Below are 22,678 nucleotides of genomic sequence, written 5' to 3'. Positions count from 1 at the left end.
TATAGTAAAATTTAAAAAAAAAGTGGTAAAGGCTTAGTTAGAAAGATAAAATAAAAACCAACTTTAGTAGAACTGGAGACAGCACAGAGAGAGGCAGATTTTATTTATCAATGTAGTGATTAAAAACATTCAAAAAAGAAAACAAAAACTCAGAAAAAAATACACTAAAAGTACTTATCAGGAAGGGCTATAGAAACTTTCAATAGCATTCCTAGATCACATGCTTGTAAAAAGGAAAATAACAACAAATATTCAAAGCTCCAAATAGTCTCAGCTTCTGATCTTCAGGCAGTCCAGAAGTGCAGACACACTCTAAATCACAGCTTAGGGGACGAGTTTCCCAAACACTCATTTTATCATGATTTACATCCAGAGGATTGTGACCCACAGAAACCTTCTGCATCTCTGGCTGAGGTTCAGAGGACAGAAAAAGACAAGAGGACATTTTCTCTCCAATTCTCCTTCCCCACACACCTTTGCTTTATAATAAGGAAAAACCCTCAATGCAAGTGCCCAGATCCCTGGAAGAGAAATGTGGTGAACCAGCAAAATGCTGGTAACAAATCAAGACAATGTGGATCCAAGAAAGGATTCTGGTTTGGTAGTGAATCTTCTTTGGTCACCTTTCTGCATTAGGAAAACAGGGTAGCACATCTTCTTGTGACATTCCCAACAAGGGCATCTCCTCTAGTTCTGCTGAGGACTCTGTTGGCAGCACACAGAGGGAACAGGTCACCTGGAAGAGGTCGGCCCTTCAATCTAATCTGTGACTCATCGGTAACTGAATAGTCCACAGGGAACCACTCAATACTGACTGGAGGTGCACATTAAACATCATCCCAGACCATCAAGTGTGGGTGCTACTCCTGAAGCAGGCTTCGAGAGATCAGCATCCTCATCACTTCATTGCTACCTGCAAGGGGGAGAAAGAATGAAGGGTTTAGTAGCAGCAAAGTCTGAGAGCTCGGTAAAGCTCTGACCAGGGTCCTCCATGCCTCGTCCAGGGCAGTCATGGATGTAAACTACCCCTGTTGCTGTTAGCCCTGCAAGGGACGGGATTATCACAGACTTCTCTCCAAGATACAGAAAAATGTCAGGAAGCGAGGAATAAATGCTCTTTTAAAAAAACCTCTCCTGATGGTAAAAATGCTTATATTAGGTAAAAAAGAAATAAAAAGGCAAAACATAAAACAGTATATATATTATACTTCTATTTAAAAAAGTAACTAAAAAACTACAGAAAAAGTCCAAAAGGAGATATTTTGAACTTAAATATAATAGAAGTCCAAAATATTAATTCTGGATATAGAAACATGAGTGTTTTTTTTTTTTAACTTTTCCTATATTTTGTAAGTTTCAACAATAAATATACCAATTTCTTTGGTAATCAGAAATCTGAATTCTTTTAAAACAAAAACATTTTCCCTGAAAGGAGGGGTCAAGTGCTTGCTTCATTTTTACAGTGGCCTTTATGCAATAAGAAATATGTACGCCCGTGAGGAACGAGTAATCACACATCTCAAATAAAGCCAAATCTAAAATTTCAGATTTATCCAATAACAAAGTCCATGAGGAAACAAAGTGATAAAGACCAGTGCCCAAATTTTTCTGTAAGTGGATGACAGTGTGGCCTGAAATACATGTATCTGGCTTTTCCCATTTATTCTAACAAGGTTAACAGACAGAGTGAGAATGCAGGTGAAGCTTCCTGCACTCATAAAGGCTGGGTGAGGAAGTAACTGCAGGAGTAATAGAAGGAACAAGACTTGGGGAATTTAACTGGAGCCCAGTAATGGTGCTCATAAACACCCTTTAGGGCGTTTCTGCTGGTTTGCAGCAGAAAGCAGCCTCTAACCTTTAGAAGCCTGTGATCTGGACATAACACCAGAGCAATGGGTCTCAGAGTGTGGTTCCCAGACACGTAGCAGCAGCTTCATTGAAAACTTGTTAGAGATGCAAATTCTCAGGCCTACCTGAGACCCGCTGAGTCAGAAACACTGGGGTAGGCCCAGTGATCTGTTTTCACAAGTCCTTCAGGTAATTCTGATACTACTCAGGTTTGAGAAGGATGCTCCCAGGTTTCTCCCACGCCCCGTGAGAGCACCCCCCATTACCTCACGGAAAGTCACTTAGACAAGCCCTGCCCCATCTGCTTTTCCTCCAGTGTAACAACTCCGGCTGCCTACACTGACCGGGACAAGAGCCGTGTATTTGAAGACTTATGCACTGGCATGGAGAGGAGAAGGCCTTGCTCTGAGCCTGACTCCAACAGCTTGCACATTTCCCAGCCTGAACGTCTGTGATTACCAAGAAGATATCCACATATTGATGATTTATTTTACTGAAAAATCCATTAGCAATACTGATAGAGATATCTTTTAGACTGTCTGGTTGATAATCAATTTACAGTGGCTGCTGGTGATCAAACGGGATCACACTTGCCCTGTAAATTACTGTACACAAGTTCTGGGATCCCTGAGGACCAAGTACTTTAAAAGAGCAAAGAAGGGTTTGTAGCTTTCAAAACGTTTTCTCATATATTATCTCAGTTTGAGCCTTCTCTAAAATTTACAAAGAAAAAGAGCAGAAACAGTGATTCTGTGACCTACGCACGGTGACAAAGCACAGCCTCCTGACTCCCAGGCTAGTGCTCTTTGTATGGCACCAAGAGGCACTTCCAGAGCAGGCTCAGGAGGAAGGAGGAAGCAGAAAGACAGACAGGGCCTGGTTGAACCCTGAGAACCAGTCAGCACAGAGACAGGCTGGGGAAAGTGGTGATCCTGTACCGTTCTGAAAGGAAGAGAATAACCTCTGGCAACTTCTACCTTCTAGGATTTGATGGACCCTGGAGTCCCGCACATACTGCTGAACAGCATAGTCCTTTAAGTAGCCGTAGCCTCCATGCATCTGTAAAGCCTGGTTGCAGATCTGCAGGGAGACAGGGATTAGACATCCTCGATTTCAGGAAGACTGTGCAACAAGTGGCTTCTCTTTCCACTCCAGCCCCCGAAGTGGCAGCCTGCTGTAAACTAATGCAAGGAAGAATAACCTACAGATAACCAGCCAAGCCCAAAGAGGGCTCCATAGTCTGTGCGGTCAGAGACAACAAGGGAGGTTCACCTCCTGACCCTGTCAGTTCCCACCAGACAGGCAACTCAGAGACCTCTGTCTTTCTTGCTATTATCTGTAGGGGAGAAGCTGCCTAGCCTTGTTGGGATTATATGAAGCTAAGGTGCCATCTGGTGGCAATGCAGTCTCCATGTGGAAATGGCTTTCCCTCTGACATTTGAAACACCGCAGAGTGCTACATTTGAGCAAGCAGCACTGGGCTGCTCTGAACCTTCTTTCAAAGGCAGCGTCTCATCTAGAGCACAGCCAAACAACAGTGAGAGATGAAGCATGCACAGCAGGGGGTGGGGAAAGGGCCACTGCCGACGGCTCCCGTGCAGGCGTCTCAGCAGTTACATTATGTCCTTAAGCCCCAAGGCAGTACCTGCAGCACCCAAGGAGTTGACTTAGGGCTGTCAACATCCCTGGACCTGGCAGCTGCTCCCTGTCCACCCAGGAGAACCAGAGGGCATCATCACTTACAGCAAAGCATTCGTCCGTAGCAAAGAGCTTGGCCATGGAGCACAGGGCCACTGCATCTTCCCTCTCCTCCTGCAGAGCCACTGCTGCACTGCGGATCATCAGGCGGGAGGCCACCAGCCTTGTTGCCATATCAGCCAGCTTGAATTGCAGGTACTGTCGCAACAGGGGAGAAGAGAGCCAGACAAGACAGACGGGCTTAGAGCAGCACCTGACCTGGGCCTCTACAAGACAGCTCTAATGAGGCTCCTTTTCTAAGTGACCCCAAGCTTCAAAGGCTCCTGCCTCTCCTACAGAGAAAATGTACTGCCTTATTAAGTTCCAAGCCCACATCACTTGCCCTGCACTTCCATATTATTACCTCCTTAAAAAGATTATTGATAGAACTAGAGCACAAGCCCTGGCTGGGATGGAGGCAGAAGTTCACATGGCACATCATGGCCTCCTTCTCCTAGAGAATGTGGGCCACAGAGCAGGTCTCGTGCAGAGTGGAAAGCAAATGCAGAGACACCAGGGCAGTTACCTGTTTACTGGCCAGAGGTTCTCCAAACTGCTTCCGAATGTTGAGGTGGTCTCGGGTGAGGAGGACTGAAGCATGAGCAGCCCCTAGAGAGCAGGACGCTGGAGAGGGAGAGTGCCAACACTCATCTGAGCCAGAAGGACAGTGCTGCCTACCCCAGCCCGCTACCTCCCTACCCATCCTTCTGTGTTCTCACCAACATTGATCCTCCCTCCGTTCAGTCCTTTCACAGCAATGAGGAAGCCCTGCCCCTCGTCCCCAATTCTGTTGGCCACGGGGACAGCACAGTCTTCAAAGATCACGGCTCGGGTTGGCTGTGAGTTCCACCCCACCTGGCAAAAATCAGGGACTATACGGCTGCCTGACAACTGACCACTCAGGTCAGCGTTCTCTGTTGACAAAAGCCTATGAAGTACAGCTTCCATTATCCTGGGACTTAGAGCCTTGAGAACTTAAAATGAGCTTAAATTAAAAGTTCAGACTTAAATACCTATCAACTCCCACAAATTTTTTCTCAGCCAAACATTTTTCAATATATTAAAAGCATCTACTTGTTAATGTCTACTCTACCAGACTAACCTATCCACAAACATTCCTCACAATTTCTTTTAGAATTGGGGCAGGACTATCCTCATTTTTAGTGCCTCTATGAGTATATTCTTTTTAAAAAACATAGACAACATAAGGATTATTTGGATTATTTGTCCTTATATATAAAGACAACATAAAGATTATTATTAACAATAACCACTCTTCTCCTTTTAGAAGCTTAGTGTTCTCTAAGACGTTATCATTCATGAATAACATTCATTGTGCTGGCAACATCAAGTCAAGCATTTAGGTGCAGAGAGATCCAGTGATGTGCTGGTACCAGCTCACAAGAGCCAATTATGCACATCTTTTCTTAAGTGGTTTGAAATCAGCCACAGTGGGAGTATTTATCCTACAGAAATTGCCAAACTCTACCTATGCGAGTTTTTGGGTTTTGTTTTTCCCAGAGAGCTGATTTAGCAGGACATCCTTGAATATGTCAGTCAGAAGCCCAGAGAAAATTCTGAATGCCTAAGATGTAGTCGGTGTCACGCAACTAACTAGCTGTATTCTGCATCTTTGGACAAATCACGTGGCTTCTTTGTGGGCTCAGTTTTCCCTTATATAAGGGAGTTGGACTAGAAAGCCAGCAGAGCCACTTTCTTCAAATAAAATCTTATTCAGATGTTTCATGTATAAATAGATTAAGGCCCTCACTACTTGATCCCCTTCATCTCTTCTTCCAGGTACGCCAAGGCTTCAAAGAACTTTAAGGCTTGGTGAGGCAGATTTTGAAAACCACAAGACTATATAAAATCTCCCAGTTCCCTTATAGCTCTGAAGACACTACGCCTTCACATCACCATCAGTTCCTTATATAAGAACATTAAATAGCTCCCTTTTGTTGGTAAGATAAATTTTATTCCTTAGCCTTTTATTCAAGGTCTTCTAAAATTTGGCCCAATCCTTCATTCCCAGCCTTCTCTTGTATCAGTCACCTATAAGTATTCTCAACTCCAGTGAAACTGGTCTGCACACTGCAGCTGGGTTTGTTAAACCCATACTTTTGCTTATTCTGCTCCCTCCCGTGGGAATACTCCTATCCCCAACCTCCATCAAATTCTAGCTTAAATGAAACCTCCTAAGGCCTTCCTGGTCACTTGAGCCAACTCTGGTCTTGTTCTCTTCTAAGTTCCCATACTCTCTACCACAAGTCTGAAACCTTCCGAGAGATACTGGCCTGTATGGTGGTTACCTGTGACCTTGTCTCCCCAACAAGAACATAAACACCTGAAACCAAGAATGGACCACAAAGTTCTGACCTTAACAATATCTAATTATAAAAAACCAAATACAAATAGCTGCTACCTCTTACCTTCTAACTCCTTACTGTGAAAACATATACCTTCTTCCCCTACGCAGAGAATTCCTTTCCTAATCCTATCAGAGCCCCTGGGGAGCCGCAGCCAGTGAGAACAGGTGACCCCTCTCCCTTTCTGAAGGCCCTGCACCCCTGGACCTTCTATCAGTCTTATCTTCTGTTCCACATAATACCTTCACATTCTCTTCCAAGAGTCATCACTTTTACCCTTCCCTTGAAAAAACTCATTCTTTCATACAAAATCTTTTAACAATTAAATCCAAGCTGAAGAAAACACTCATTACTCTCCCATAAAGTCAATGCACAACTGGTGTTTTCAAGCTCTCAGCTATATAATGTGTTAAATATGCCAAGTCAAAGCACATGCTTGTTGGATAAATCACCATGGAGCAGGGAGAGAGAAAGGCCAGCTGCTCATGTTATCAGAACAGCCATATCAACCATAGGGGTCAGTTGGTGACTCCTCACCCCGGCCTACAAGGCCCTGCCTACCTCTCCCTACCTTCATCTCACACCATTCCCTTCTTTGCTCACCAACCTTGGGCCATACTCAACTTTTTTTGGTTCCTCAAATAGGCTAATCTTACTCCCATCTCAGGCCCTTGTATCTACTGTTATCTCTGCACAGAATGCTTCTCACAGTTGGCTCCTTCCAATACTTCAGATCTCATCTCATATGTCATGACCTCAGAGGTCCATCCCTGTCTAAACAAGCTCTCCTCAGTCAGTGTCCCATCACCCTGCTTTATTTCCTTCCCAGCACTGAGCAATAATGGAAAGTACCTTGTTTACACATATGTCTGTTGTCTGTTCCTGCTTACTAAAATGTCACTTTCACAAGGGCAGAGCATGTCTGTCCTGTTCACCGCTCTACCCCTACTCCTCAGAAAAGTGCCTCCACACAGTGGGCACTTGCTAGCTGTGGAATGAATAAAGAGCTGTCTTTCCAAATTTCCCTTACATTAAGAAATATATAAAGCAGAATAATAAAAAAGAAAACAAATAAACAAAAAAAGAAATGAAAGGAAATATATATGCTTAAAAGCAAAAGAAGAGAAACAGAAAATGAAGTGAAAAAAAGATACACTTTTTTGTTTACGGAACTTATTTGCAATTTTTCCCCAAGCACTAAACTTGATAGCTTTGGTATTCTGTCAACAGATACCACAAATATTAAGGCGGATATTACGTGTGTTGAAACAATCATCACTATCTTTATAAGCACAAATACCTGAATCAGTATAACTGGATCCTGTAAAATTATGTGTCAGACTACATAAGTCAGTCTGTGTCTTATAACTCAAAACAGACATTCCTAGGATAAGAAATCCTATAGCTACACATCTTATATATCACATACATAGCTTATATATATTACACAGATAAGACAGCATATGTCTTTTAATCTCAAACAAGGCTAGGAGGAACTTTTGTATCCCACCCAAGGAGCTAGCATAGGCTTTGCACACAGTAGTTATCTAGTATACACCTGCTATGCTCTAAAAGAGAAGGGCACTAAAACTCATAACTCCTTGGCAGTTATAAAGGATTAGGAAGCGTCATGAAGGGAAATATGGAAACCCTAGGAGCTATGAGAGGAGAAGCATATTTAGGGGTCATTTTGTTACCCGACTTCTCCCCAGAAGATCTGAATGTAACAGTCCATATGAAGGTAGATGCTTGTCCCAGCCATGTGGCCTCACAAATCTGCACGTGTCTGACCCTCATCACTAGCTGTAGTCACGTAAGCACAGTTCTACTGTCCATGGCCTGGCTATGGCATTTCTTAATCCTAGACATGTCTTCTCAAGGCACCTCTGGAAACACTCTCCCTCTTACTTTACTGAAAAACCCACAATCATCTCCAACAAGTTTTACTTTATTTTTATTTAAAGAAGAAAAGTGGCCCATATACTTTTCATTCCTGAGACTTCTAGTCAACACCAGATCTTCTATTCTTCCTGGGATAACAGAGTGCACCAATACAAGAAGCCAGATAAGAAATACGGGCGAAAAGTGAAGGCAGAAAAGATGACAGAGAAATCTCTCACACTCAAACAACAGGGAGCTCATGGAACTTACTGGCAAACTCTGCCACTTTTGCCACTGGCCTAGTGTTTCTTTAACAATGGCCTATTCTATTCTATACGTTCCTGTCAAAATCCTAATAGAGAAACTGCCTCTACAGTAAGCTAGCAAGCATACGAACCTCTTTCCTGAAATAGAGCAGAGGCTGGTCTGGCAGATGGCCAGAACTGCTTCCCAGCCAACAGCCACTCACCTTTTTTTCCTTCTTGCCAAAGCTGAGGCCAGGGGTCCCCTTCTCAACAACTATGCACGAGATGCCTTTGGGGCCTGGCTTTCCTGTTCGGCACATGACTACATAGATGTCTGACTCACCAGCACCACTGATGAAGGCCTGTGGGGTTGAGAGGGGTGCACAGGGATCAGGGAGCATATGAGTCTCCACGCCTAACATTTGGCAAGACAACTGGGTCCTCCCAACAATAGGACACTCAGAGGTCTAATGGGACAGAGAAACTAACGAGGGGTAAAAAGAACCTGCACTGACTGGGGAACCAGGGATCTAGCTCATGAGACTGTGAAAAGGATAGACAAAAGTGAACGAATTGATCTGGAATCAGACGAGAAGAGAGAGAAACAGTGAAGGTGAACAAAGGGAAGTGGGTCAGAGGTTCCCTTCCCAACATGCACAAATCTGATGGGACATTAACTCGCAGACGACAAGGATCCAGGTGACGTCCACAGGACTGGGAACAATCTCTAAGTTGTTCTGGGAGGAGAACATGCTGTACCTTGGAGCCATTGAGGATGTAATGATCTCCTTGTCGTTTAGCTGAGGTCAAAAGGGAGGCAGCATCACTCCCACTTCCTAAGGCAGGGGTCAGAGAGGACGTGGAGAGTGAGGGAGAAAGTCAGTGAAGTTCAGGGAGCCCCAGGTGCCTTCTCCTAGTAAACCGTCCCTTATAACAAACAGCTCAGAGTTTGATACTTCAAAATCCAGACAGTCAAAGGAACTCTCTGTACTTGGTGAAAACTGCATACAGCGATGCCACCATTTTCCATTTCTTATCACACTAGCTTGTGGGAAGCCTCCTACAAGGAAGTCCGATCTGCAGCCTGGACTCTGCCTCTGGAAGCCTCTTAGTCTTGTGACATCAGGTCGTGGGAATCTGCTACTCTGTGACCAAACTTCTTGGTAAACATGGTTATATGTGCCAATGGGCTAAGAAGGAGTACTCAATGATTTCACTTGACTAACATCTCTTGCTACATCTCGCCTGCAGTATGGCAAACCCACCTGGCTCAGTGAGGCAGTAGGAAGCAAACTTCTCCATGGTACAGAGTGGTGGGCAAAATTTGTGCCTCTGTTCTTCGTTTCCAAAGGTATCAATCATCCAGGCACACATGCTGACAGGTACACCAAGAAGAAAAGACAATGACAGAGATAAAGATGGAAAAGAAAAAGAAATTTGAGGGGGACGGGATGGGGAAAGAGAACAAAGGCAGCAAAGTAGAGTGAAGCAGAAGAGAGAGCAGGAGGGGAAAAGTCAGACGTGAGAAGATTCAACTTTAAAGGAAAGGCCTGGATTAAAACATATCCCTGGAACATGTACTATCCAGAGATAACAAGGGCCGAGATATTTCTCACTTGGGTGTTCATGTTATTTCTAGTTAGATTAACTGAGCTCCCTAAAAATCAAAAAATTACATGTACATTCCCAAACTCTTGGCAGTTTCATCTTTGGGTTGAGGAAAAGGGGAACAGGGCCCTGACCACTCTACTGGAGAAGTCTGTTTCGTACCAGCTCAGTCTAGGATTTGGGAGAAGGCTGGTGGACCTGATTCTCTAAGCAATGTACAAGATGACGGATTCAAGTCCGACGAGCAGCAGCAGACCCAGTGTGAGCTTTTAACAGTCTAGATCTTCAAGGGCAATCAACCCGAAAAGGTAAACCTTTTCCCTATTTATCTGAAATTTCCCAGTCAACCCATGTGAGCACTTACTTGTGTTTTCAGACTTGGACACTCACTTGTGAATGCTTATATAGGCTGTGGTGCTGGTGCAGCCAGTAGCCAAGGCTTCAAAGATGACAGAGGCATCGAGCCGTGACAGTCCAGACCCACCTATGTCTGTTCGTATGTAGACGCCCCCAAAGCCTAGCTGGGCTGCCTTCCGCATCATGTCCACTGGGAACAGCTCCTATGTACAAAAGGGAGCAGGGTTACCAGTAAGTGAGTCACAGATGAACTTTTCTTTAGAGGGCACAATGAGGGATTAAGATGTTTGCATTTGGGAGAATTAGGAATTTTCTTAACTTAAAATGCCTATTTGTCATCTATCCAGTAGTATCAGCTAAAATGCATTCTATAGGGACTGGTTTTTCTGGCATTAAAGTTTCTTTTTATTATCACTAGAACTACCTTGGTTTTAAGAGTGTCCAAATCTTTGTGCAATTAAAAAAAAATGGTATCTACAAGAGGAGGAGGATAGACTCTAGGAAAGGAACTGCGTCATCATCAGTAATCTCGTTTGCAGTAGGAGTTGTTAAGTGGAGAGTAAGCACTCAGGATTATAAGGAGATGAAGATAAGGCTCACTGCAGGAGGCATTCGTTGGAACATCTAGCCACAAGGAAAATTCCTACCTTCTGGTCCCACTCTGCCATATTTGGAGCCATCTCCCGGGTGGCAAAGTCAAAGGCCACTTTCTGAAATTCTTTCTGCTCTTCATTTAGTCCCATGGAAGCTATGGGCAAGATTCATATATTCAGTTGCAGGACAGAAGTCAGGGAGAGTACCCCAAACAGCAAGCAGCACGAAGCCAGGACCTACTATAGCATTTCCCATACACAGTACACCTTTAACACCCAGAGAATGGCATCATTCATCATTAATCAGTTTCTCTGATATATCGTTACCTTTTTCCTTCCTCCTTTACTCCCAAGTGGATTTGCTGACGTCATTTACCTCCTATTTACTTATTCTTTCCATACTCTTCTTTATCTCTTTCTCTTTGTAAATCCACATTAAAAGAATAATAGACACACATTGACCCTCAAATTATGGTAAACATTTTTTCCCTTTAGGATGTCCTAACTTTTTTGTATTGGTATCCTGGAAAAACCTGTCCTATCTATGTATATCTGTCTACAGCTATCTATCAGCATCACCATATTCATTTTAAAAGATCAATTGAGGGGGCTGGCCCAGTGGCCTAGTGGTTAAGTTCAGCATGCTCTACTTCGGTGGCCCAGGTTCGGTTCCTGGGCATGGACCTACACCACTTGTTGGTGGCCATGCTGTGGCAGTGACCTACATACAAGACAGAGGAAGCCTGCACAGATGTTAGCTCAGGGTGAATCTTCCTCAAGCAAAAAAAAAAAAGAGGAAGATTGGCAACAGATGTTCACTCAGAGCGAATCTTCCTCAGCAAACAACAACAAAAAAAACACAAGATCAATTGAGAAAGGAAGATATGTATACTTTGGCTTACTTTCCAAGATAAGGAAAAGATCCTATAATAAGGCTGTGCATTTCCCAAGTCTCAGACATTCACTGATTAACACTGATGATGGAACAGAGTCTTAATTGTGAAAACACAATTAATGTCTTACTAAAACTGTTTTCACCCAATAACTCTGAATTCTTAGAACATTTTCTATCCTATCAGCACTGTGACTTTGAGTAACTCCCTCAACTTCTAGGTCTAAGATACTTAAACTCTAAGGACAATGAATTGACTGATTTATACCAACAGGCAGGCAGTGTAGCTGCATTGGGAGAAGTTTCTCTAGAATCTTAAACATCTTGTACAAGACTATAACAGTACTTTATTAGAGGCGATACTCTTTAGGAGAAAGCAAGCTGCATCTACCAACATAAAACAGAGTGACTATTCAATTCACACTATCATTACTTTACAAATTTTCTTTAAATAGCCAGTTCCCCTAATGACATGAACACTATTTGTTTTTTACATATTTTTTCAAAAACTGCATAGAAATAGGACTGAATTGGAAAGAAGAGCTGTAAGTCAACTAGCTAGCCAAGTAAAAAAAAAATTTGTCATGTTTTGCAAGGTGATACAGACTTCCAGCTAGAGGCAGGCCAGAAGCTAAAAGTAAAGAACCTAGGCAAAGCTCCTGTGAAAAAGAACCACCTTTTGGGGCCAGTACAGAGAATTTAGAAAAGAGAGGACCACAAATCCTGGGAGCCAGCACACCACAGTAGGATCAGCAACCTGCACGTGGTGAATCAGACTTAAATTGTCCACATTTATTTCTCTTTTGTTGTCCCTTAATGACGCCATTTTAAAAGGACCACCTGCCTCAGGTGTGCTAAGAAAAAGTAAAGGAGTGTATGCCTCTACCTGGAGGCACAGGGAAGCCCTGAGGTACGGAGGGGCTGTAAAAATGTAAGGGGGAAGGAGGAAGAGTGGGGCTCTCCAGTACCTAAGGTTCATACTTCAGTGCTAAAAATCGGTCATTATGGGGTGATGCTAAAGAGCACTAAAGGGAGATTATGGAGCCACACTCAACAATAACTTATTTCAGTGCCTAATAGCAATGCACAGTCCTACCGACAGAGAACAAGTACAGGTGTCCGAGTCTGTTTCTCTGGGCTAGACCAGGGCATCAGTAATAGCCGGCTGTGTGAGCCAGGAGAAAGCATTCTCTCTGTATCAGGACTCGCATTAAAATGGGAAACTCAGAAATGAATAGTGGTGAAGATTCAAGATTAGGCTACCTTGTGAAGCCCAGAGCAGAAACCTATACTGGATGTTACTCTCAGAAGTACGGTTAGGGATAAGCAGTTCATGGTTCCCCAACTGGGAGTTAGGTGATTTATTTGCACAATCTTGCCTAAATGCTCCTGTACATCAGGGGTCAAAGATCATTCAGAAACAAATATTTATTGAATGTCTACTATGGAGCAGTGCTGGAATTACAAGGGTGAATATTCAGGTCCATTTACACAGAGGAGGACATAACTGGTAATAATAGAAAGATCTTACTGCATAAACAGAAATGCTACAGAACTTCAGTCCCAACAAGAGCTCAATAAATATTTACAATTAGCATTATTTGACAGAGTAAAGGGCTACTTTCTAAAACAAACAGTTCAAGGAACAAAAGGTTTAAAAAATAGATTTGAATTGCATCCTAAGTAAATAACAGGGAATAACCGAATGCAAATTATGTGTATAATGGAATACAACATAATTACATATATTTTAAAGATAGATAACAAATAGTCAATTTTAGAAAAGGAAATGCAGGGGGGAGGGAGGAGGGTGAAAGGGATAATTCGGTACATGTGTGTGGTGATGGGTTGTAATTAGTATTTTGGTGGTGAACATGATGTAATCTATGCAAAAATAGAAGTATAATGATGTACACCTGAAATTTTTACAATGTTATAAACAAATGTTACTGCAATAAACAAAAAATTAAAAAAAAAAAAAGAAAAGGAAATGCTAACAAAAGGACAGCGTGGCTTGGAGGAAAAAAGTGGAAAATGCAAGTTAAAAAGTAAATCATACACAAGGAAGCACAGTGACCAAGTCAAAATACCTAAGTTCCCAGAAAATATACACTATAAAAACCAAACCAAACCAAACCCGGGCCTCAGGAAGTTTGCTGGAGTTACTGGCAGAGTTCAAAAAGCCAACCCACACACACCAAACAGTAAAGCTAAATAGAAAAAGGGCCCAAATTAAATAAGGAAAGGCTTCACTGTAAAGCAACTCAACTGTAAGCAGGAGGCCAAAACAAATTCTAAATACTATAAGACTCAGAATGAATCCTAAGTAGAAACCCAACTGGAATACCCACAGTTCCACTGGAGACTCGGAACTCCAGCCACGGAGTTCCTTGACTGGAACTCCAGGAACGTTCAAGGAACGCTTAGGGAGCTGCAGCAAATCACAGCGGAGAGCCCTGGACAAGGAATCCAGTGACCGTGCTCTGGTTCTGAAACTGTGACCTGCACAAGTTTCAGTAAGTCAGGCCCCTCTCTAACCCTCTGTTTATTATGTCACTGTAAAATGAGGGGGCTGCACTAGGCACCGAGGAGATGTCCTCATCTGTAAAACTAGGAAAGTGTATACACTAAACATATGTAATATATAATAAAATATAGTAAAACTCATAATTCAGTTGAAAGTTATCTTTTACATTAAAATATGCAATGAAACAAAAGAAATATTGTTGATTACTTCCATTAACTTGATATTCTAATATATATGACATTAAAAAGAGAATTTTCTTTCATTTTACAAATTAAAAGATAATAATTTCTTGGGGCCAGCCCGGTGGCATAGTGGTTAAGTTCGCACGCTCCACTTCAGTGGCCCAGGGTTTGCGGGTTCGGATCCCAGGCGTGGACCTATGCACTGCTCATCAAGCCATGCTGTGGCAGGTGTCCCACATATAAAGTAGAGGAAGATGGGCATGGATGTTAGCCCAGGGCCAATCTTCCTCAGCAAAAAGAGGATTAGCAACAGATGTTAGCTCAGGGCTAATCTTCCTCACCAAAAAAAAGATGATAATTTCTTTTAAAAAGGTGAAAAAGCACCTCATTGGCTGAAGTTACACCACTAGCTGCTGGAAATACTCATATTTAACTTATTTGTTGCCAGAACAACTCCTTATCTACTTTGGTATCCATAAAGGAAGGGTGACCTTGCTGAGCAAATTCTAAGCGCTGGAACCGGGCAGCACCTTCTGAAGGGGTTTTAGGACACTGAGAAGTATTCTATACTTTGGTGTACTTTCTAAATCTCGGTGGCAATCTAAGCTATTTATAGATTATTCTGCTATAAAGTGTCATTTAAAGTAAACAAAAAAATTATTTCAGAAGAAAAAAATGGTTAGGTACTTGACAAAGTCAAAGAGAGGCTGGGTACTCCCTAGTCAGCCTAGCTCCCCACACTCCCTGTTACGCACATTTAAATCATGTGCCAGGTGCCTGACAAGAGTCAGGTCTGTAAACTCGGGTAGAGTTTCCTGTTTGCAATAACAGTTATTTTTTCTGCAAGAATTTCAACAGTAATAATGCTTTACAGCTACAGGTGTTAAGTTATAAAATTTATATGTGAGCAGATCCTGTACTACCGGGAGCTCTTGTTCACCCATCGCTAGCAGCACCAGGTATTTACATTCTTACTACCTTTATGACCTATTGTTACGACTTAAAAAAAACACAAGCCATGCATGCCTGCATCTCTCTCAGTATCCACTCCTATCTGATAGCAGCGATAACAACAACATGTATCTTGGTTGTGAGTATGAATGTAAAAAACCTTTAGTTACTGTATTCGGAAGTAAACTTATGAAACGTTGTGTGGACAGATTTTCAGGAGCCCCCCTCCCTGGTCTAACAGGTGAATCTAACAAGCAAACTGCATAGGCTTTAAGTCAGTACAATAAAATCCCTGCTGTCCTGTGAAACAGCTGTGCAGGCCATCTTCAGCCTGGGTCAAAATGACCTTGCAACCCCTCGTCTCACAACTGAAGATGCCAGAGGGACAGATCCACACCAGGAAAAGCTAAAGGGCACCTTGCTCTCACATTTCCCAGCTGCATTTCTTAGAAACTGAGGGAACAATTAACCACCCTGGATCTTGCCTCTCTCCACACATCACGTCAGCATCTCGGAACTTGTTTAACGTGTAACCTAGAAATTCTTGTTTATGTGACCCTCCATGTAGAACTAGAGACAGGCCCAGATGTGCTCTATCCCTTTTTTTTTGAAATCTGGGTCTGAGTTTTCTTCTTTCCCTCTTCCCTCCACATGTGCTGTTTTGTGCAAGAGACATAAGCTGCACTTAAACTCCCACACCTGGGAGCAGCTCCATCAGAGCGCTCTGTTGGTTTTCCCGGGGTTCGAATTCCTCACGCTGATTACTGAACAAACTCCTTCAGTAAGATCACCTAGACTCTGTTTCAGTCCACAGGTGATATCAAGAGGCTGATAATATAAACTACTTTTAAGGAAGATTTGAACAATTAACGAATAGCATCAGCAACAAGTTAAGCTATATAACTGCAAAGTATTTTCACATCTCAACTTATCTTCAAAGGGTCCTGTGAGGCAGGAAAACACCGTTTTACACTAGAAACTCCAAGTTCTGCTGGAAGGGTGCGGTGGACAGAAGGGGGGACACGGCTTAAGAACTGGAGAGGCCTCAGGCACACGTTTCAGAAGCCTGGCTTCCCATCCACGCCGCGTAGCAGACGAGGTCCCGGGGCGCAACAGACGGAATGAGACCACACAGTGAGGGCAGCGGGGAAGCCAGCCAGATGGACAGCATGGGGTAACCGCCCAGGGGCAACGCGCCGGCGAGGGAGCCGACCGGGAAAGGGGAGGCGGGCCGGGGGTGACGGCGCGCTGCGGCGCGCAGACTTCGGCCCCTCCCGGGTCCTGAACGCCTGCACCCCCGCGGCGAGCCTTACGATCGATGCAGGACACCACGTTCCGGTGGCCGCTCTCGGCGGGGACCCCGAGACCACCGCGCAGCCCGCAAAGCCGCGCTCCGAGACGCCGACAGCCACTTCGCCACATAGCGGTCGCTCCTGCTCCAGCCCGGGCTGGAGAGCACGTGACCTCGATTGCGCTCACACTAGCCGGGCGACATCCAAGCCGCCTCCCTCCCAGACCCCGCCCCGCACTGCACCCTGGGAGAGGCGGCGCTCTGGAGCCAAGCGGGCCTGCGCAAGGACTACAACTCCCAGAGAGCCCCGCGCGCCCGGCGCGAGACAGGCGCATCTGGACGCCGCCGCGGGGACGCAGTGCTCGGCCTTCCGGCGCCTTAGGAGGTGGGTTGGGGTGGTGTCTGCGGAGCGGTGGGGCCTGTGCAGACAGAAGATGGTGAATGAATGAGAGCAGGGTCGAGGAAAGAACCGAGGAGAGCTCAGGGGCAGGTTAGGCGAGATGGAAATGGGGGCAGAGATAACGGGAAGGATTTGAGGGTCCCAAGCCCAGTTGTTTCTGTTCTCTGAAGACCCTGTGGGCTGAGACCCTCTAAGCGTTCTCTCATCGTCCACGTCTTGCTCTGCGCGGGGGTCTCGGGCAGATACAGAATTGCCTCTTGTGTCTCTCTGTTGATTCCAGAATCCTCCGCTCTTCAGCCCCTGCAGGGAGACCATGCCGAGACCTCAGAAGAGGCTGCCTGGGGCTGCTGGGCCAGGTGAGCTGCACCCGGGCTGCGAAAGGCAGCCCCGGAAAGAACGTTTCTCTGGAGTCTGGAATACTGTTCACTTTCTGCTCCCTGCTTGTGGGGAGACTCCTTTATGGATTAGTCTTCCTTACGTTATCTCTGATCGCCCTCTATCTTCTTTTACTCTTCCCACCAAACTTATTGCGAGAGCCTCTTCTTGTCTGTTCATTCAAGCAATGGCTATTTGATAAGCACAAAAAACATTTACGATACACGGTGGCATGTACTAAGATCAAGACAGTCTTCTGCTCGGTATCAGCAGGAGCTTGGTTCCACGACTGTGTATACCAAAATCCCGGGTGCTCAAGTCCCTTATATAAAATGGCGTAGTATTTGCCTATAGCCTATGATATGCACATCCTTCCGTGTACTGAAATCATCTCTAGATTACTTATAATACCTAATACAATGTAATGGTATGTAAATTGTTGTTTTACCATATCATTTAGGGAATAATGACAAGAAAAACGGTCTGTACATATTCAGTACAGATGCAACCATCATAGGTCTTTCCATCTGTAGGTTGGTTGAATCCGTGGATATGGAGAACCAATGGTATAGTAGTTTCTGCTTTCAGGGGAAATGCCAACAGACATTAAGTGAGAGCCCAGGAAACTGAATTGCTAGGGGTGTGAGAGCAGGGAGGAATCACAGGGAGTGTATTGAGTAGGAAGCGGAATTTGAGCCCAGCCTTAAAGAATGGGAACGCTTTCCAGAGGCAAAGAAAATGAGATAGCATTTTTATATTCACAAGGATGAACAGCATTCTAAGTGGATGAAGAGCAGGAACAAAGCAATTAAAGGCAGAGAAAGTACTTCTTTTGAGAATGGCAAGGGTTCCAGATTAACTACAACATAGTGTGTTATTTAACACACACGGCCTTTGCAGCATGCCTGTTAACTCCAAAGGGACCACAAAGAAACTGGGCTAGGAAGGTTCAGAGTATTAGACATCCATAAATGATATTTAATGATGACTGATTTAGGAGCTTGGACTTAATTCAGAGGCTGTGTAGTATAGTCATTAAGTGTAGATTCAGACAGACCACAGTGACAAGGGCCTGATTTTACCATTTACTGGATATGTAATCTGGGACACATTTCCCAGGCGAATAGAACATCTCATAGATTATACAGATTAACTTAGTTAGGGTTAGGGTCACGCATAGAGCTTAGAGTCCATCATATAGTAAGAATTTAACAAGTGTTAGCTATTGAGGGTCTACTGTGTTCCAGGCATATTTTCTCTAATTCTCTTAGGATAAAATCCACTCTTTACCATGTCTACAAAGTCCCAAATGAGCTGCTGTTTCCAACTTCTCTTGGCACCTTCAAGGAGCAGAAAGGAGGCAGGCCATAAAGCACAGTGAGCAAGAAGGAAAGAAGTATGAGATGTTAACAATGGCTAATATTTACTGAGCGTTTATTATAATGCCAGGCATTGTCTAAGCCCCTTGTTTGTATTATCTTATTTAATCTTCAAAACAAGTCCATGGAGTAGGTGCTGAGTTTCCTCACAGGAGAGACTAGCCTCAGGAAAGACACAGGAGAGTGAGGGAAAGAAAACATTTATTGACATTAAATATATGTCACGTACTCTGCTAGGACCTTTAATCCTCAACCACAGCCACGTAAGGTATTCTTATCCCACTGAATGGATAATCCAGAAGATATCCTGTAAGGTAGGCATTCTCGTCCCATTTTTATAGATAAGAAACTGAAGTTGAGCAGTTAAGCTGCTACTGCTAGTAACTGACAAGTCCAGGATTTGAATCCAGGTCTGACTGCAAAGCATATGCTTTGCCCACAATGGAACATTTCCTGTCAGCAAGTATGACAGGTCTCTTCTTTTTGCTTCTCCTATTGCAGACGAGGGGCCAGCAGGAAAACATACCAAAACTAAGAACCCAGGTGAGGCATCAGCTAAAGTGAAGAACTCCAGCCCTCAGAAGACTTCAGCCTTTAAAACTTGTGAGAAGAATCTAAGCAGCTACTGGCTGATGAAGTCAGAGCCAGAAAGCCGACTAGAGAAAGGTGTAGATGTGAAGGTGAGACTATGTACCTGTCTCCAATCCCTTCAAGCGGTTTTTTTAAATAAGAAGTGAATATTGTTCACCACAGGGTTCCATCACCAAGTAATCATTGAAAGGTAGGGAAAAGGTAATAAGGAATAAAATCAGCAGGATTTGTTACTATCAATGATCTCTTTTGTGAATCCTCTAACTAGGGCAGAGGTCGGCAAACTTTTTCTGTAAAGGGCCAGATAGTAAACATTTGGGGCTTGCGGGTCTTACAGTTGCTGTTGTAACTCTGTTGTTGCAGGAGAGTGGCCGTAGACAATATGTAAAATGGTATGGCTGAAATCCAATAAAACTGTATTTACAAAATCAGGCATGGGATTAGATTTGGCCTGAAGGTCGTAGTTTGCCAACCTCTGATCTAGGCAACATTTCAATCTTAGGTTGCATTTCTCTTGCCACCTGCCATGCTCCTAGGTATCTCCCTGCCAACAGTTGGTATATATTCAGGGAATGAATATAAGTAAATTTTAATATAGCTTAGAGGAAGTATTATTAGAAATATGTAATAATACTTTTTTTGGTGAAGAAGATTGGCCCTGTGCTAACATCTGTTGCCAATCTTCCTCTTTTTTGCTAAGGGAAGATTGGCTCTGAGCTAACATCTGTGCCCATCTTCCTCCATTTTGCATGTGGGACGCCGCCACAGCATGGCTTGATGAGCGGTGCACCAGTCCGTGCCTGGGATTCGAACCTGCAACCCCGGGCCGCTGAAGCAGAGTGTGTGAACCTAACCACTATACCACTGGGCTGGCCCGGAAATATGTAATATTAAGTGAAATACAGACAACCAGCAGGTTACACTATCACCTGAATTACCCATTCACTTAATCCTCTTAATTAGCAAGAATAACAAGGTAATACAAGGCTTACTTACATTCGCCCAATCTAAGTGGCTTTGTGGAGCTACTTCCCTGTAAACTATATACTTCCACTATAGCCAGTAGCACCCTTAGGGTAGGGAAGGAACTGTCTGCTTCCATATATTCTTACCAATTGGCCCAGGCTTGTTTAATGACTTTATTTCCTGTTGCCTAGTTCAGCATTGAGGATCTCAAAGCAGAGCCCAAGCAGACAGCATGCTGGGATGGTGTTCGCAACTACCAGGTAAGAGGGTAAGAGCAGGACCCCGAGACCCAGGGTGGATAAGTGCCTGCCTCCTTCTCATGACTTATTTGGTAGCAAAACCTCTTGGCCAAGGTTGCTTTATCCCAGAACCCAAACCTGAAAATGTATTCAAAAACACCTTACTCTGCCTTCCTGCAGTGTGCAAACAGCCGGTGTCCTAGCCAGTATCCTGATACGAGTTGGGGTATCTTGGCAAAGGCAAGAATGGAACTGAATTGAATTGGAGGAAGTTACAAGAAAGAAAAACTCATCTAATAAAAGCAGACTTGATTTCTGCTAATAGCTAGCGTTTTCCAGCCGGTGGGGAGGATAGTTCTTGTTTCTTCTCCCCTGGGACAGGCCCGGAACTTCCTTAGAGCCATGAAGCTGGAGGAAGAAGCCTTCTTCTACCATAGCAACTGCAAAGAGCCAGGCATTGCAGGACTTATGAAGGTGAGTTGTTCAGGCTTTGGTCTGAATCACTCTCCCTGCAGGAAAACTTACTCATGTAGATATAAATGGACACAGCTTAAATAGGTAACAAAAAAGCAGTACCCTCCTCCCCATCCCTGCTGTCACAGGAATATGGAAAAAACTGCCCTGGCCCCTTCCTGTGAGACAAGGACTATAACAAGGCAGGCCTCATTTCAGGTCTCACTGGCACAGACTTCCCTCCACTTCTACACCTTGGTCTTTCACTCAAAAACAGGCCTGATGGTAGCTCTTCCAAGCCAGGAGTTATCAGGATATAATTATTAACTGCAGCTGGAAAAACAGTGGTACCAATAATAACCTTTAATATTTGATTTTAGAACATACGTTTAAGATTTTTATCAAAAGAGGGTTGATTTCCTATGCTTGCCTTAGACTGTGTATTATTTCCAGATATCTGAGCCCTCACTGGCTCTACAGCAAGTATGGGTAAGAATGTACAGGGTCAGAAATGAAAGCTGGACATGGATTAAAGATTGGCCATGGAGCTGACTGTACAGGCAAATGACTGGAGACTTGGTTTTGGTTTCAGATTGTGAAGGAGGCTTACCCAGACCACACACAGTTTGAGAAAAACAATCCCCATTATGATCCATCCAGCAAAGAAGACAACCCCAAATGGTCCATGGTAAAGACTACTATTTTTCCTATTTCATGAGAGAGAAAGAGTGGACAAAGAGGGACAGAGAAGGTCTGGAGTGTCTTTAGGTCAAGGTACAGAGCCTAGCCCTTACTCAGATGAGGTTACCCTGACTTGGGACATAATAAGAGGACACTGGCAGCCCTGCCCATAGGAACCTCCTGCAAGTAGCTAGAACACACAGTAGACAGAATCTAGCTGGACTTGTCTTTCTGTCCTCTACACTCTTGTCATGTAGGTGGACGTACAATTTGTTCGGATGATGAAGCGTTTCATTTCCCTGGCTGAGCTCAAAACCCATCACCAAGCTCACAAAGCCACTGGTGGCCCCTTAAAAAATATGGCTCTCTTCACTCGCCAGAGACTCTCAATTCAGCCTGTGACCCAAGGTAAGAGCAGTTCCTTTCCTTCATTACCCACACACCAGAATGACCCATGAATTCACAGGTACTAGCTGATTAAGCTTAGGCACAGTATTTAGCCTCTGTGAGTCTGTCTCCTCACCTGTAACATCCATGAGGGAGAAAATATGTTCTGAGTTACCCATCACCATGTACCTGGTACCCAACAATGCTTGGCACGTAGTAAAACATTCTGTAAATAGTTTTTGAATGGATGACTACCTACACCGGTAACATGTGAAACACCTAGCATAACTTCCCTGTTCAAGAGGAGACACAAGACCTAATTCTTCCCTTTCTTTTTCCCCTTTTTGGTAGAGGAGTTTGATTTTATTTTGAGCCTGGAGGAAGAAGAACCAAGTTAACTGAGACACTGTTGCTGGAATGAGCAAGACACTACTCCAAAGTAGTCGAGCTTTTATAAGACAACAGAAGGTGTGAAGAGCTTGCTTATTATGTGCACCTGGGGTTGTGTACATAGGTGGTTTCTGTGTACTTTTTTCAATAAACATTAATATCAAAGTTGGAAAACTTTTCTTTTAAAACAGCATTGGCTGTAATAGAATACTCTACTGGCTCCTCTTGTGCCTTGTCAGGATGCAGGGCTGCTTCTACCATCTGCCTTTACTGTAGCAAATACCAGGGTGTAGGACTCAGTCTGTTAACACCCACTGAAATGAACTTTTGTCTCTTTGT

At 43.9% G+C, this 22,678-nt stretch overlaps 2 protein-coding genes across 7 annotated transcripts; one reads left to right on the top strand and one right to left on the bottom strand.

Moving 5' to 3' along the window:
- Positions 1 to 77: 77 nt before the first annotated feature.
- ACAD8 (acyl-CoA dehydrogenase family member 8) lies at positions 78 to 16,666 on the bottom strand. Of its 4 annotated transcripts, none has more exons than XM_087433944.1 (11): positions 16,501 to 16,666; positions 10,690 to 10,790; positions 10,076 to 10,245; positions 9,343 to 9,452; positions 8,837 to 8,913; positions 8,302 to 8,439; positions 4,305 to 4,440; positions 4,112 to 4,236; positions 3,592 to 3,744; positions 2,787 to 2,928; positions 78 to 913 (listed from the first exon to the last, which is right to left on the bottom strand). In XM_087433944.1, the coding sequence occupies exons 1-11, from the start codon at positions 16,607 to 16,609 to the stop codon at positions 861 to 863; spliced, it is 1,314 nt and encodes a 437-aa protein (XP_087290070.1). In that variant the 5' UTR covers positions 16,610 to 16,666; the 3' UTR covers positions 78 to 860. The 4 variants fall into 4 exon arrangements, with proteins under 4 accessions (XP_087290070.1, XP_087290072.1, XP_087290071.1 ...); XM_087433946.1 differs by having other exon boundaries at positions 2,826 to 2,928; XM_087433945.1 differs by having other exon boundaries at positions 4,112 to 4,209.
- A 135-nt stretch (positions 16,667 to 16,801) lies between these two features.
- On the top strand, positions 16,802 to 22,504 carry THYN1 (thymocyte nuclear protein 1). 3 transcript variants are annotated; one of them, XM_087433954.1, is made up of 8 exons: positions 16,802 to 16,863; positions 17,159 to 17,234; positions 19,134 to 19,312; positions 20,381 to 20,449; positions 20,810 to 20,902; positions 21,474 to 21,569; positions 21,820 to 21,970; positions 22,301 to 22,504. In XM_087433954.1, the coding sequence occupies exons 2-8, from the start codon at positions 17,192 to 17,194 to the stop codon at positions 22,345 to 22,347; spliced, it is 678 nt and encodes a 225-aa protein (XP_087290080.1). In that variant the 5' UTR covers positions 16,802 to 16,863; positions 17,159 to 17,191; the 3' UTR covers positions 22,348 to 22,504. The 3 variants fall into 3 exon arrangements, with proteins under 3 accessions (XP_087290080.1, XP_087290079.1, XP_087290081.1); XM_087433953.1 differs by lacking the exon at positions 16,802 to 16,863 and adding an exon at positions 16,868 to 16,968; XM_087433955.1 differs by lacking the exons at positions 16,802 to 16,863; positions 21,474 to 21,569 and adding an exon at positions 16,868 to 16,968.
- The last annotated feature ends 174 nt before the right edge of the window (positions 22,505 to 22,678 follow it).

This window comes from Ceratotherium simum, chromosome 7 (genome assembly GCF_057802395.1).
Source record: "Ceratotherium simum simum isolate JZ-2026a chromosome 7, ASM5780239v1, whole genome shotgun sequence".
Lineage (NCBI taxonomy): Eukaryota > Metazoa > Chordata > Mammalia > Perissodactyla > Rhinocerotidae > Ceratotherium > Ceratotherium simum.
The sequence above is the reverse complement of the archived record's forward strand: the minus strand, read 5'-3'. Positions and strand labels throughout refer to the sequence as shown.

Bases quoted from the DNA above. Each gene is read 5' to 3' on its own strand.
- THYN1 (XM_087433953.1), top strand. From the start codon at position 16,924: ATGAGAGCAGGGTCGAGGAAAGAACCGAGGAGAGCTCAGGGGCAG. The intron at 17,235-19,133 runs GTGAGCTGCACC...CTCCTATTGCAG, and splicing joins GCCTGGGGCTGCTGGGCCAG to ACGAGGGGCCAGCAGGAAAA. The intron at 21,570-21,819 runs GTAAAGACTACT...CTTGTCATGTAG, and splicing joins ACAACCCCAAATGGTCCATG to GTGGACGTACAATTTGTTCG.
- ACAD8 (XM_087433944.1), bottom strand. From the start codon at position 16,609: ATGTGGCGAAGTGGCTGTCGGCGTCTCGGAGCGCGGCTTTGCGGGCTG. The intron at 8,440-8,836 runs GTACAGCATGTT...TCAACCCCACAG, and splicing joins ACATCCTCAATGGCTCCAAG to GCCTTCATCAGTGGTGCTGG. The intron at 914-2,786 runs GTACAGGATCAC...TCCCCCTTGCAG, and splicing joins ATTCTCTTCCTTTCAGAACG to GTAGCAATGAAGTGATGAGG.